This window comes from Chelonoidis abingdonii, chromosome 4, assembly GCF_003597395.2.
Source record: "Chelonoidis abingdonii isolate Lonesome George chromosome 4, CheloAbing_2.0, whole genome shotgun sequence".
Taxonomy (NCBI): Eukaryota; Metazoa; Chordata; order Testudines; family Testudinidae; genus Chelonoidis; species Chelonoidis abingdonii.
This window is the reverse complement of record NC_133772.1, coordinates 142,385,575-142,401,611: the sequence shown is the minus strand read 5'-3', so window position 1 is coordinate 142,401,611 and position 16,037 is coordinate 142,385,575. Positions and strand designations below refer to the sequence as shown.

Below are 16,037 nucleotides of genomic sequence, written 5' to 3'. Positions count from 1 at the left end.
CCATATCTGATGGTCTTAGCAAAGAATGGGGTCCAGACAGCCACTCCTGCCCAGATGCCTTGAGCTTATGAAGGGGATTTTTCATCAAACTGGATATTTTCCTGAAAAACTCAACAAGCTGTTACCAGATTCCTCTCTGAAGAGGCCAAGCTTGGACTCTGAGCACCTATAATTGTGTATTTTCCTTTTCCTTGATTTAGATTTTATATACATGCACTGTGCCTAACTAGTGTAATTATCCAGTCAGTTACATTGTTGAATAGTTAATTATATGGCTTTTTGCCTGCAACTCTGAATTTTAAAGCTCAACTAGTGGAGCCAATCTAAATCCATGAGGTCTGGTCTATTAGATGCCTTGGCTATGTCCTGATTTCACTCCCTTTTTAATTTTTTGTTATCTCAGTGAGCTAGCACATCTGGATAAGAGTTTTGTTAGCGTCACCATTCACTTGTCTTTTTCCTTTTGTAAGATGGTGATAGAACTCACCCTTTGGAATATTACTCCAGGCACTAGTAATATCTACAAACCTACTGAAGTCATTGGTAACAAAAGCGCTGCCTCATCACCTGGTGGATATAAAATCTTGCACCCAAGTATCAGTGAGATAAAAAACCCCACTCAGAGGGAAAATATTTCTTAAATTGAAGGAGGACTTTGCCTTTCTTGACAAAATGCAAATCAAACTGAGCAAGAACATTTCTTTGAAGAGCCTTAGGAAATGTAAAGACCAAAGCAGAGATGCCCCTCTTGCTAATAAACAACACTTGGATCATGCAAACACCTGCACATGAGTAACTTTACTCATACGAGCAAAGCTGCTCGGTTGAACGGGGTCTTCGAGGGGGAGCCAGAGTCCCTTTCCTTGGTCAGATATTAGACACTGAAAGTAAAATCCTGTTTGCGGGGTTAGCAGAGACCCCTTAACCCTGCTTGCAGGTGTACGGGCCGAATTCACCTGAGGGCCGATGCTGACATACGGGGGGGCGGTGACCTTCGCAGGCTTGCGCCAAACCGCCCACTGAGCTTCCAAGAGCAAAAGGCTGAAAAGGAAAAAAACACACAAGCGGCGCCGGGGCAGGGCCGGCCCCTGTTCTCCCTACAGCGAGCGGCCCCGCGCTGCTTCTCTCGCTGTGGGACCCGCTGCGGAACCAGCCCAGCCAGCCCGGCAGCGACGGGCAGCGCTCACTTCTGCCGTTAAATAACAAAGGCGGGGGAAGGGCGCGTTCCCACCCTCTCGTCACCCCCCAGCCTCGGGCTCACAGCGACCGCGGCGGACAGGCCGGACCCGCAACACCCGCTTCCCGCCCACTGCGCCGTACGTCTCTGCGAGCGAACCACGCCCCGCGTGACACGGCCGCAGCCCCGCCTCCGCCGACGTCACTTCGCTCCCTGCCAATCAGCGTGCGAGGCGGCCGACTCAAAACTTCTAACGGCCGCGCGCGCGCGGCGCAGGGGAAAGAGCGAGACGGCGGGGTGAGTGTGGCGGGCCGGGCGCTTGGGGGAGCGGTGGCGGTGTGACAGGGCAGAGCGCGGACCCAGCCTCTCGTGGGCGCGGGCCGGGCTCGGCGCGTGTCTGACGCCTGGGGGAGAGGTGCAGCCGGGAGCCGGTGGGGCGGGGCGGAAGCCGGCGGGGCTGTCCGGCTCGGCTCGGCTCGGCCCGGCTAGACCCGCGCTGTTGTCTGGCCTAGGGGAGAGCCGCGGCGGGTGACCGCTTGTACCAGGCACCTGCTGTCAGCAGCGGCGGCTGTTCACTCCCGGGCTTTGTGTCTCTCGTGGGCTGTGCTCGGCGCTGCACACGAGCTCTGTGGCGCCCACGAAACCCCAGCTCTCGTTGCACGGATCCCCTGGATATTGACAGTGGCTGACAGGGCTCTGGGGGTGGGGAACTCCTAAGCCCAAGGCTGAGCTTTCCCTATCACTTTCCTGAAGCCGGGAAGAGGCTGGAGCTTTGTAGTTTTGGAAAACAGCCTCTCCCCCTTGAAATCACCTGGGAAGTCTCCTATTTACGTCAAGGGTCTAGAAAGATGCTCTTGGAGACATTCTTAATCTAGTAAACCGAGCAATCCATGAAAATACAGTTGCTGAAGTACACTGTACTGCCAGTGTTATGTTTGTGTGTCACTTTTCTGAAACTAAATAATTGGCTGTGAAACAAGCAGGCTGCCAGTCTGTACCTCACACTTCAGCTTGACTGATGTACAACAGAAGTTTACTTTAAAATGTAGCACTAACACTGAAAATGTAAAGACCAACTTCTTTTCACCATGTTTCTCTTTCTAGCTGACTTTGAAGAAATAAAGTCGACAGTCCATGGAATTCATGTTCCTTCTTCCTTTTTTTAAAAAACTATACCTAAACATGCACATTTTAATGACTTTGCAGTAGGAGCACAACACAAAGTTGTCAACATTGGCAAGATGATTATTACACCTTTAAAAAATACAAGGATTTCAAAATCTCACATTTCTTCTAGCAGAAGAGGAGATATGCCTTTGCAGGCAATCTTAATGAGCAACATACCGTCAGGTACTATTACTCCTTTAAAAGATTTGGTGAAATTTCAAGATGCTGGTCTGACTACTTCTGCAACAAAAGAAACTGTGCTCCCTTCAGCTTTACGTGACTTCAAGGAAAACCATGCAAGAGGGGCAGGAACTTCCAAGAAAAGAGAAGGTATTTTTCAGTCCACATTAATAACAGATGGCACTTATGTTAAAGAATTTCTTGACCTCAGTGAAATAAAGCCAGATTCTGACACTGTAGCGGTACCATTTCCATCTTGCCAGCAGCAACAGATCTTGCCACTAAAAGACAAAAATTTACTGAAACGCAAAGCTTGTGATCCTTTAACTCATGAATCTCCAGCAAAAATCTTCCAAAGAATGAAAGCCAAGGCATCCCATGAAAAGCAGCATCAAATGCCCTCTAAGGGAACATTGTTAGGGACAGATTACAACAGCAATTTGATCCTGACTCCTGCTACAAAACTTGTCCATCAGGGAACACAGGATAAAAAATCCAGTGATGAAGAAAACCAGCAAAGAGCTGGCAAGGTACCTGATAGACAGATCCAGCCAGGGAAAGGTTTGTTGCATTTTATTTCCGAGATGCCTGGTAATATTATCTCTCCAGTAAAAATGCAAGGATGATGGTGGTATCTGTCTGATCTGTATCACTGTAATACAATGATTGTGTGTCTGAATGGAGGGGATGGATCAAGCTTCAGGGAGCAACCAGTACACACAGTCATGGATTTCTGTTCCATCAGGTGTGTTATGCTTTTGTAAGGTTTTAGTACTGGGAGTATGCTACTGTGGAGAGTACTTCACATACCCACGCTGTCCCTGTGCTGTGATATCTTAGGGGGAGTGACATGGTTTGTAGTATCTTAATGTCTTATGAACAATATGAGACTACTGTTGTCATACAATGTTCTAGTAGTTTTGAGCCTTTTGATGTATGTATTCAGGCTGTGTACAGGCTACAGCTTATCTCGGTATAAGTTCCATCACACAGGGGTGTGAATAAGCCACCCCTCTGTGGGCTTGGCAACACTCAAAACTCCAAAGCGCTACCGTGGGAGCGTTCCCGTGGGCAGCGAGTTGAATAGCGAGTGTGGTCGCGGCGCTCTCTCCCAGCGCTGCAGGTACTCCGCCTCCTGGAGGGGATTAGCTTACAGCGCTGGGAGCCGCGCTCACACTGGCACTTTACAGCCCTGTAACTTGCTGTGCTCGGGTGTTTTTTTCACACTGCTGAGCGAGAAAGTTGCGGCCCTGTAAAGTGCCAGTGTAGCCAAGTCCTGAGTGATGTTGGTGAGAGACCTTCTCCCATGGATGTTGCTACCATTGCTCACTGGGGCTGGAGTAATTAAGTCCATGGAAGAGCTCTAACCTCAGAAGAAAAAAGCATAGAAAACTTAAATGACTGAATTTGCCTGTACAAAAGTTTCCCATTTGTACACATTTGACAAAGGAGTGAGAGGAACTGGCTGGCTCCCTTAAATGTTCATTTGCAGACATTTTAATGTTTTGGGTTTTTTTGTTTGTTCTGAAGGTGTGGAATTTTTTGAAACGAAAGTAGTAACCGTTTTGGTTGTTAGCTGAAATCTGCTGTTCCATTGGGGGTTAGTAAGAGCACTACTTATTGGGAGTGAACGGATGATCCCAAAGAAGTCAATAACAAAGCTCCCATTGTCATCAGTGGGGCAGGATTTCATGTTGGTACTTTTAAAAGCTGAACTGCTCATGTAGAGAAGAGCTCTAAGACAAAAGGGGAAGAAGACAGGAGGCAAAAACAAGAAAAGAGAGAAACTGTATCTCATCAGACTGTGCCTGTTCATAGCTATAGATAAGAAGCACTGCCCTTTCCTACTCCAATAGACAACTCTGATATTGGCAAGTAGAGGGCATTAGGAGTGAGCCAAATCGGGTCTGTCGTCATGCCTCACTTCCCCTTTATTTTTTCAAAAAAATAAACTTTAATTAAACAGTCTCACACTTGAAACAAATGGCTAATATAAATCCTGGTGGTGTTTTTTTTTTTTTTTTATTATTATTTTGAAATACACCACCCCAATATAAAGCGACCTGATATAACACAAATTCGGATATAATGCGGTAAAGCAGCTCTCCGAGAGGGTGCGGCTGGGCGCTCCAGCAGATCAAAGCCGGTTCGATATAACGCAGTTTCACTTATAACGTAAGATTTTTTTGGCTCCCGGGGACAGCGTTATATTGGGGTAGAGGTGTACAAGAAATAAGAGAATTCTGTATTTTTTCATTTGTGAAGTTAATATTCTATGAAATGTATATTTAGTCTAGTAATTTTTAAATGAATACTAACAATTTCTGTTATGCTATTATTCACTTCCTGAATTTAAGAGAACATTTTTCTTTTAGCACTGCATTGCACCAAGATAGTGCGAAACCAAAATGTGGATTCCCTCGCACTGGACACTCTGGTTTCAGAATCTCCTCAAAAGTTCTTCTTGCGCATAAAACAGAAAGTGCAGAAGCAGCAAAAAGGTACTTTTCTTGGCAGTGCTGGTAGTGGTTCTTAAAACATTGATTTGTTTCTTATGTTTCTGCGTTAGTGGGTATTTTAGATATGATACACCCCTGCCATATAACAACCCCATCGGGATCAAAGCCATTTGTTCATTATAGCGAAAGAGTCTGGCCGGGGGGAGGGAAGGAAGGCAGCTGACTGCGATAGTTGCAGGGGCTGGAGGAGTGGGCAGCCATGGGACTCGAGGTGGCATCCAGGGACTGGGTTTATTATAGCCGAAGGTTCGTTATCAAGGGCATTGTAGCGAGGGTGTTCTGTAATTAGAGTATAGTGTCTCCTCTTCCCTTCCCCATCATTGCCCCACCATCCGTGGCTCAAGCTGAAGATGAACAACTTAACATTGTGAGGCCCCAGGCAGTTGCTCTGCTTGGTACCCCCTAATGCTGTCCCCAATTTTTAATCTGAGTATGCAGAAAAACAGGTGGGCTATGGAATTTTTTTGGCAAAGGTAGGGGCTCAAAAAGAGAAGGATGAGAACCCCTGCACAGGACATTTGTCTAGATTTGTACCAATCCTTCATTTTGAGATGGGTGGATGTATCATTTATCTATCTTGTTTATTTTATAAAATTACTTCTCATGACATCTGATTCCAATTGCGGAGCTTGGTATTATGTTCTATTATCTTGGTATTATCTTCTCCCTACTATATAAACTTCTCCATACTAGCTGTACTATGTAAATTCCCATCTATGTTGTCTCTCCAAATTCTGCCTCTGTGTGGGCAAATGGGTTAGGTAATGTCTCTTATAGGACCAACTTCTGTTGATGAGAGAGACAAATTTTTGAGCCATACAGAGCTCTTCTTCAGGTCTATGTGAGCAGATAGCAAAGTTCTTGGAGCCTCTCTATACTTCTGCATACAAATGTCAGACTTCTTTGTTCATCACTTCATCACTACCAGCTTAGGAGCAGTTTGTGAGGAAGGTTGAAGTGGCCTTTAGCAGCAGAAGTCTTACCTGGAGCTCATGCATGGGCCAACTCCACCATGCAATGTATAAGATTGAAAGGTTGCTTGCACCTGGAAGTATAGCAGTTGAGTTGCTAGTCTTGGGCTATGTGGAAATCATTGTTCCAGCTGATTGGAGTGGGGGAGGGGGAACTGTAGTTTCTACTCAAGATTCATTGTAATAGAATCAGATTTCTGGTTTTATGAATACAGGTTTACTTTTCTTGAAATAACATGAGTTGCTTTGCCTGAATTTATTTATTTTTTTTTAATTGGGCAGATCCTGCATTGTCAAACCAAATCAAGCAAAGCATTTCTTCAACAATCATGAACAAGCCCTTAATCAAATCTGATTTTGCCAAACCAGTCAGTAATTTTAATGGAGAATGTACAGTTAACAATACCAGCAACAGTCAGGATGATGTTTTTCTTGTGGAGCCAATTGATGCTGATGATGAAATGTCTCAAAATACTATGATTGATACTGTGAACACAAACGCCGACCCTTCTAAAACTGGGGCTCGGTTAGCAGAAAGGTATGGAAGTGGAGAAACAATATATGCCAGTACTCATCGAGAAGGAAGACTATTACGAGAGAGAACCTGGAAAACAGCTCAAGGAGTAGAGAAGAAATCAGAGACTGACCTTCAGAGGCCCACACAGTGCTTCTGTAGTATTATGTTTTCTTCTCCAAAAGTCCACATACCAAGAAAACAAAAACCAAAAGAAGGAGATTGTAAGGCCCCCTCAAGCACGTCTCACATAGATAAAAATGATGGCAATGAAAATAAACAGGTGGGAAAGTTTGTTCCTTTGTGGAAGGATTTTGTGTTGAAAAATTCCTTCAGATTTGCTACAACTAGTGGTATTTATTTTTTGTCATATATAGGAGTAAATAAGTATAAATATGTATCTATCCTGTGGAATTCATAAGCTGCTTATGTGTCCTTCTTTGGAAAATTTGCAGGCTGTCAATCCTGTAATTATTTGATCAGAGACTGGGCCTCATGTGATCGTGTTTGGTTGATCAAACTTGTTTATGCTTAAAAATGGTGGTAGAAAGAAACAGAAATAACACTTTACACTTTAAAAAAAACAAAACTCTAAACCAAAAATAGGTATTTATTCCCAGCTTTTGTTGTTTTAATATCTATTTAATATTAAACATTAGAACATTCTAATTGGATGGAGAGAAAAACCTGGAAAGAAGAGATGTGGGATAGACACTACAGGCAAGGGATCTGGAGCAGACATCACTACACCTTTTTACTGCCTTTGCAGCCAAAGGAATCAATCCTATGTGGGACTCTGAGCCTAGAGGTCCGCATTAGTGCATCAGATTCTAGGATTATGGTCAAAGTCTAACATTTTAAAAGGCAAAACCCCCTAAATCCATTACATCAGGCAAGGAGGAAAAGAAATAATAAAGAAAAGGTCTGTAGTTAATTAATTTAAGTGTTAGAGGAATTTTTAATAAATACAGTTTTCATAATGGAATGATACATTTCATAAAACTCCAAATCCTGTGTGCACGCATGTACGTGTAATGTTCAATTATAAAATTACTAGCCAGTTTCCAAAAACGATAAGTCTCTTAATGGTCTGCCTTTAGTAGGCTGTCAGATCCATTATCTGCACCTGAGGCATGCACTGAGAGTTTACTGATACTCCCTGTGCTGTGTTTTTTTACTATAATATAATCAGTAAATACAACTGGAATCTCTTTAACTCTCCTCCATGTCTGCTATTGGATTTCTCCCAACAATAAGGGATTACAGGTGTGGGGGAAGAGTTGGTGTTGGAACTTTTAAGAGTTTCCGGTTTTTAACTGCCTAGAAGTTTTGGAATCTAACTCCTCTAACTTTTTTAAATATTTGGGTTTTTTAACTTTCATTTTTAAATTACTGTCAAATGTGGGCATATTTTTCAGTTGTTTAATATTTTGAGGCAACTGTTTTCAACTTTACCTCTACCTGCACTGGAAATAGTAAATTAATGCATTATTTGGTCCCTTTTTCATCTCCTGAGAGTATTCAGTTTGTCAATTCACTGTTAATATGTGTAGGAATTCTTGGTTTTAAACATTATAAAGCATTTATTTTCTTAAAAGTTACTGGTTAAAGGATATTTAGTTTGCTTTTTATTTTAATGGCTGTATAACTGGCATATTAAGTGTACCTATAATGCATGCTGTTTTTCTTTAACTTAGTCAAAAATCTGCCTAAGTGAGTGGAGGATTAAGGTTATCAACAACAATACTGCTGTGTGTATAGAAGGAAAACGGAGGTAAGTTATGTTTTTTTCCTTCATCAATGTTGCATATTTCTGTGGCATAAAACATAGTTTTTTATTCTCATTTCTGTATCTCAATTTCACAAATATGCACCACCCTGGCATCTCCCCTTAGGACTGCTGAGTGGATCTGGAAAGGCTCACGTGCATCAAAGACTAGTCTGATTCAGTTTAACCATTACATAGGGCTGCCACTTCTGCCTACAATGGCCCCCCACCAACTTGTGCCTCCCTCCACTTACCAGAGAGAGTTTGGAGGATGGACCCAATGATCTTAAGTCTAAGAGAGCCAATACCAAGTACACTTTCCTATTCTGCTGTGTTGAGAGAAGGGAGCATTTCAGCAACATAACCTAAAGATCGCAAGGACTAGCTATCCAGTCTATCATAGAATCGTAGAACTGGAAGGGTCCTCAAGAGGTCTAGTCCAGTCCCCTGCACTCAAGGCAGGACTAAGTATTATCTAGACCAGGATGGGCAAACTTTTTGGTCCGAGGGACACATCTGGGTATGGAAATTGTATGGCGGGCTAGGAATGCTCATGAAATTGGGGGTTGGGGTGCGGGATGGGGTGAGGGCTGCAGCTGGGGGTGCTGGCTCTGGGGTGGGGCTGGGGATGAGGGGTTGGGAGTGCACGAGGGTGTGCAGACTCAAGGCGGTGCTTATCTCAAGCAGCTCCTGGAAGCAGTGGCATTTCCCCCTCTGGCTCCTATGCGGAGGTGCTTAACTACCCTGTCAGTTAGGAAGTTTTTCCTAATTTCCAACCTAAACTGCCATAGCTGCAATTCAAGCCCATTGTTTCTTGTCCTCAGAAGTTAAGGAGAACAATTTTCTCCCTCCTCATAACTTATTATGTACTTGAAAATTGTTGTTACATCTCCTCTGTCTTCTCTTCTCCAGACTAAATAAACCCATTTTTTTTCAATCTTCCCTCATAAGTCATGTGTTCTACACCTTTAGTCATTTTTGTTGCTCTGTCCACATCTTTTCTGAAATGTGCCCAAAAATGCACACAAGGCTCCAGTTGAGGCCATATCAATGTGGAGTAGAGCAGAAGAATTACTTCTTGTTTCTTGCTTACAACTTCCTGGTAATACATCCTCAGAATGATGTTTGCTTGTTTTGCAACAGTGTAACACTGTTGACTCATTTAGGTTGTGATCCACTATGACCCCAGGATCCCTTTCCGCGGTACACCTTCCTAGGCAGGCGTTTCCCATTTTGTATATGAACAACTGATTGTTACTTCCTAAGTAGAGTACTTTGCATTTGTCCTTAGTCAATTTCATCCTATTTACTTCAGACCATTTCTCCAGTTTTTCCAGATCATTTTGAATTTTAATCCTATTCTCCAAAGCACTTGCAACCCCTCTCAGCTTGGTATGATCTGCAGACTTTACTCTCTGTGCCATTAACTAAATTATTGATGAAAATATTGAGCAAAACTGGACCCTGAACTGATCCATGTGGGACCCCACTTGATGTGCCCTTCCAGCTTGACTGTGCATCAATATCTTGATTCAGGGGTGACTATGAAAACAATAACCAGCTGCCCTCTCCTGTGCCCTTAGTACTTACAGCCTATCCAGGATCTGGTTCTGTGTGTGAGAGTTTATGGTCCTTATCTTTTATCCTGTCTTACATAACTGTGGATGTCCTCATTATCCATACCTGGTAAACACAAAATCCATTTTTTACTCCTGTTAACTGTGCTCTGGTATTCAGTGATATCTTGTAGCAGTGAATTCCACATATTGTGAATTTTTTTTTAAATACCTCAGACAACTTACAGCGAAAGGTTTTAGTCAGTCTGAAATATGTTGCCTTGTGATTTCATTGTATGTTGCCTTATTCTAAGAGGGTAAATAAGAGCACCTTACTTAACTTCTCGAAACCCATTGGTAAAATGTCACCAGTCCTAATTTTTTGAATTTCTTGTTATACAAAAAAATTTCACTGTTTCTCCTCACTTTGTTTCATGTCTTGAGACCCTTTTTATTCTGCTGTAACTGTTTGAAATGTGCTGACCAGGACCAAGTATAGTATTCCAGGGGAGGGCATACCATTAACTTAAGTCTTGGCATAGATTTACAGTATTTACAAACTCCATTCTTTAAACTTTGTAGCAGTTGGTTTGCTTTTTTTGTGAATAGAACAGCTGTTTTCACTGAACTGTTCAGAATGGCATCTGAATTCTTCTCCTTCTGAGCGGTTACAGTTGATTTAGAACAATAATGTGTTTGAGTAGTTTACCTTATTCATTTCCCTGTTTATCACATTGCATTTGTCAATATTAAATTTTTTCTTCCATTGCACTCCCAATTCGCTTAACTTTGTTAGATCCCTCTAGAGTTCCTCAATCTTTCAAAATCTTGACTGTGCTAAATAAGGGCCTGAATCAGTACTCATTCAAGTCAATGGAAAGGCTTCTGTTGACTTCAGTGAGAGCTGGATTGGGCCATAATTTTGTATCACTGCTGATCTTGATGCTTCTCTGTTCATTCCCTTTTCCGGATCATTAATGAAAATATTTAAACACAAGTCTGTACAGAATCTTGGTATTCTCATTGTTGGAACTTGAAACCCCACTGTTAATCATTTTCCCTAACAAAAATGAACAACCTATTTCTATTTATTCTGTCGCTTCAGAGATATGAAAGAACTGTACTGGCATAGTAATGCAATTGTGGAACGCATGGCATCCAACCAAGTTAAAACAATATCTGGCAGCATCTACTTGTTACAAGGAAATATAGACTCTGTTTCCATGAGAAAAGAAGGTAAGGAAACTCATTTGAAATTTAAGATGTCTGGTGTGTGTGAGAGACATAAAGGCAGAGTTACAGTTCTTCTGTAAAATACAAACAAAGGCTAGGTTAAAGGTAATCAGCAAATAAATTGACTACATTAACTTCAGCAATATATGCTGCATATCCCTGCCAGTTGGACTCAGTGGGATATTCAGCACATACTGCAAAAATGACTTCTGTCCTCTGCTTTTTAAATCCTTTGCTGTACATTTCTGCTGGCATCTGCTCCATTGTGATATTGCAGCCACTAGGAAACTCAGCTTGGAGCATGGAACTAGCTAATAGGTATGTCAGACAGATTTTTTTTGTTTAAATTGCCTGATTTTGCAAAATTTCCCTTTTTATAATTTGGAAGCGTATTGGGTGTTTTGAGGTTTTATGTGTTAAATGGATCATAGGGCCTTAATCATAAAATAATTGTATGCATATTGTTGAAGATAAAATATGAAAACTACATTATTTGCAGTTCATCTTTAATGATTAATTACTAGATGAGTAACATAGCATGAAACACTACTTTAAAAACAGTCCTATAGTAGACCAAATAGCTTTCACAAATGTGCCTTTATAGTTTGATTTAGTAAATGTTTATCTTTCATATCAGTGGGAATATGATAACTTGCATAGAATTTTCCTTTTCAGATTCTGTCAATTTCTTTTTGAACATAGGATTTTTAAGGAAATTCATTCACAGCACACACAAGTTAAATAACTTAAATGTTCTCTTTTTCTCTGAGAGTAATACCCATACTTTAAAAACGAATGGGTAATGACTCTCCAGCAAACCTTTCCATCCAGCCATGATGCTCTATCTTATAGTCCCCCTCCCTCTCAAAATCCTCACTCAACCCCTCTTAAAATATGTATACACACACACAAAAGTCTGGGACAATAGGTTAATCTTACAGCATGTCCTAAAAGTCATCAGATCCAGGCTTGGATTAACCAAGGTGTGAAGTGAACTCCCAAAACATCCTGCTGCCAGCCCCCTGTCAGTTATACTAGATAATTATTAGTCCAAGTGGCTCTGATGATCACAGCTGCCAAGATCGCAGGGATGAGAGGCAGTATCTATGATAGAACCCCAGCTCATTTAGGGCTTCATATGTCAAAACAAATACACACAGTCCTTCAGTTTAAGACCAGAAGGGACTTTTAGGTTATCTAGTCTTATCATCTAGTCTGAGCTTTATATAACAGATTGCCAAAATCACCCAGCAATGGAAATGAGACCAAAGTAAATGAGACCAACAGGAGACTAGACCCAGGTGCACCAGTGATCAAGGTCCCTGCAATGGCAGGGGAATGATTAAATGAAAGAGTCCCAGATAATTCTGGCAAGTGATCTGCACCCATATGGTGCAGAGGATCCCCCCCCCCCCAACGTTACTGCCAATCTGATCTGGAGGGAAATTTCTTCCTGACCCCAGTTATGGTGATCACTTAGATCCTGAGCATGGGAGCAAGAACCAGCTAGCCAAGCAGCTGAGAGAGAATATACTGTCTGTATTTGTAACCTATTTTGATTTATAAATCCGAGATAATACAGATACCTATTCTGAGTTCTAGGACTACTTACAAGACTTAAAATTGATAATGGCCCACGGGTAGGAAGAAAATAACATTTAGGCAGGTTAAGTCCAGTTCTCTGCCCATCCAGTCCTAATCTGATTCAGTTCCATCATTTAAATACCTGCGTTCTATCCTCTGAGGATGAATGAGTTTTTTTCAGCATGTCCAGGAGGCTAAGAAACGTGGGCTGTGGCAGGCTTGGATGAGGAGTGAATTCTGAAGTTAGACACCTCATTGAGAGTGTCTTGCCAGAAACCCCTTCTTATATCAAGATGGCAGTATGACTTGGGGAGAAACGTAGCCTGTTAGGTAACCTGGACCTAAACCATTTAGAGCTTTAAAGGTCTGTGTCAGCACTTTGAATTACACTCAGAAGCACACAACTGCAGTGTGTTTCAGTAGAATAAAGCTCCATTTAATAAGCAAGTTGCTATATTCTGTACTAGCTTCAGCTTCTCAGATTCTCTTGAGGCCCCAAGCAGAGAATATTACAGAGGTGACAAAGGCTCAGATAAGCATGAAAAGGTCCAAATCCCTTTTTTATTGTTAATAGTAATAATAATAAAAAGTTTCCCTCGCTGAGTACAGATGGGGAAAAATGTGCTCCTTGATCGACATATTCTTCCTGCAAATCTAAGAGCAGCCATGGCCTAATAAACCCCTTGAATTGTAAACCTGATTCACAAATAGCGGCCACATACTTTCAGTTAGTGGAGCATATATCATTTTATCTAATGCTACTCCTACCCAGTGGTGCACTTGTCCATGTTAAGCCTCAGCCAGCTAACCCCAATTCAAACCTAGTCTCTTAGTGACACTGGTAACTTCAACAGCATCAGTGGAATTGACCATAATGATGTCTTCAGATCAAGACTGGATGCCTTTGTGGAAGATAAGCTTCAGTCAGATGGAAGTTATTGGGCTCCATAAAGGGGTAACTGGGTGAAATTCTTTGGCGTGTGATATATACAGTAGGCCACTAGGAGATCTAATGGCCCCTTCTGGCCTTAAAAATCTGACACTCTTTGGAAGTGCAGCGAGGGAAGCTCTATTCCATGTCCAAATTGAGACAGTTCAGATTAGCCCCACACTCAGAAATGGTTCAACTATATATTGCAATGCAAATGGTATGAAAGAGCCCAAACAGTTGTGTTTAAATGTCTTTATATTCCAGTTGATTGAACTCAGGTGGGGATCTCTGCCCCAGTGCTCTAATCATTCTCCTGCTCACTTTATCCATCCCAAGTCTTCTGTATGCTAAATGACCTGTTAGGGTGACTCGAGGGAAGACAGCATTTACTTGCCACTGCATAAACAGTTATGGACAACTGCCAAAGTGTAATGGTTATCCTATGTCATGTGTTGGAGGTTAGGGACGTAATCACTGCATCCATTTCCAAACACTACATCCAGAGTGCCGCCAGCTGCATGCAGAGTAGCTTTAAATTAAATTGACTTTCACCCATTCCTATGGTAGTATTTTCAGTATTCAACTTAGCAGTTTGCCCTTCTGTGACTTAATTAAAAGTCACTGAAATAATTGACTACGTGTCTATTTCTGTTTCTTGGGGTGGGGGGAGCGAGAGGGAATTGACTACTGTTCTTTTTTCTATATACAGTAGAACCTCAAAGTTATGGACACCTTGGGAATGGAGGTTGTCCGTAACTCTGAGATGGGAGTGCAAGGGCTCCAGAGCGTGTGTGTGTGGGCAGCTCGGGGCTGCAGCCAGAGGGTGGGGTGGGGGGGCAGCGCCAGGGCTCAGGGTAGTGGGGGGTGTTTGGGGCTGCAGCTGCAAGGTGTGGGGAGAGGGTGCCAGGGCTCGGGGGCTATGTGTCAGTGATCGGGGCGTTAGCTTCAATGGGGGTGCTGAGGCTGAAACTGGCACTTCCCTCGTAACTAGAGCCTCAGCGCCCCCCATGGGGCTGAAGTTGGGAACAGAGCCGCAGGGTTGAAGCCTCGAGTCCTGTGCTCCTGAGGGTCAGAAGCCTCAAGTCTGCCCAGACCCCTGAACCCCTCCCCCTCCACATGGCTGCAGCCCCAACTCCCGGGTGAATAAAGTCCCTAGGGAATACAGTATTCGTGGGGAGTTTTTTGTTCTGTGCTGCTGCCTGATTGAGGACTTGCGGTTTCACATGATGTCTGGTTGACTGGAAAGTCCGTAACTCTGGTGTTTGTATCTTTGAGGTTCTACCGTCACATGTAATGTACTGCTATCAGTGAACCAAATTCAGTATTCAAATTTCATTTGTTCTTACTGTGAAAGGGGGGAAAACGCAGTAGAAAGTACAGTGTGCTGTTAAAATTTTAGCCATTATTAAAGCTCTCCTTTGTTTCAAACAGGATTTCCATACAAATTCATCAAGAAGTTTACATTTGGATTTCCAGAACTATGGAAACAATATGTTGAGAATTTTCTTGAGGAACTAAAGAGGTAACTTTTGGTAGGCCTTTATTTTTTGCTCAGTGCTAATTTAATAGCGTAGAGTGAATATTTTTTTAAAATATGTCATAGTGCAACTGAGGTTCAGTAGATGTGTATTTAGACTAAGTTCTAAGTAAATTCTTAGTAACCAATGTGTTAGATGGAAAATAAAGTTTAGCAGGCTTTGTCTACTGTGTGTGTGTGCAAGTGTGTAAGTGAAAGAGAAACCAGAGCAGCTACACTGATTTAGCTACAGTGGTGCTCCACGTGTACCCATTGCACTAATGCAGGAGGACTTGCACTGGCTTGGCTTCTGGTGTAGTTTATTTACATTAGGGATTTTAATCAGTGCAGCTGCATTAATACAGTGCCGTGGGGTTGTGAGGACGGGGAAGAACAGTGTACAAGGCTTTTCATTTGTGAGTTTTTTGTGTTCGAATGGTGTAAAATCGTATTTCAGCTGAAGTTCTTTAACAACTAAGCAATATTAAGCAGTGACATATTTTGGTTTCCTATTTTTTTTTTCTTAAACTTCAAAAAATTAGGAAGGAACAAGATACTGATGAGGCTGGCAATGAAAAAATCAGTTCTGTGGAAGTGGATATGTTGGAAGAAGAGGGGGTAACAGGAGACTTAAAAAAACAATCTCGAACACAAAACGCCACTTATGAAGTAGCATTGAATGATAACAGATGTGAGTACTTCCCCCCTAACCCCCCCCCCTTTTTGTTCAAAATTGGTGGTAGTTTAAATGGTTAGGCCCTGTACTAGCAGTAGAGGTGTGAAAACCAAGGGAGGAGAAACTGGTTTTGTAGTTGGCAAGCCATTCATAGTCTTTGTTTAATCCTGAGCTGATGGTGTCAAATTTGCAGATGAACTGAAGCTCAGCAGTTTCTCTTTGAAGTCTGGTCCTGAAGTTTTTTT

At 42.3% G+C, this 16,037-nt stretch overlaps 1 protein-coding gene across 1 annotated transcript in view; it reads left to right on the top strand.

Moving 5' to 3' along the window:
• The first annotated feature begins 2,209 nt into the window (after positions 1-2,209).
• The window catches only part of MIS18BP1 (MIS18 binding protein 1), a 52,270-nt gene continuing 38,442 nt past the window's right edge, over positions 2,210-16,037 (top strand). Inside the window, exons 1-7 of the mRNA XM_032769677.2 lie at positions 2,210-3,085; positions 4,900-5,025; positions 6,297-6,811; positions 8,226-8,302; positions 10,958-11,088; positions 15,032-15,122; positions 15,659-15,807. Of these exons, the coding sequence (XP_032625568.1) occupies positions 2,419-3,085; positions 4,900-5,025; positions 6,297-6,811; positions 8,226-8,302; positions 10,958-11,088; positions 15,032-15,122; positions 15,659-15,807 (1,756 nt within the window). The 5' untranslated portion in view covers positions 2,210-2,418. The remainder of the gene's footprint in view (positions 3,086-4,899; positions 5,026-6,296; positions 6,812-8,225; positions 8,303-10,957; positions 11,089-15,031; positions 15,123-15,658; positions 15,808-16,037) is intronic.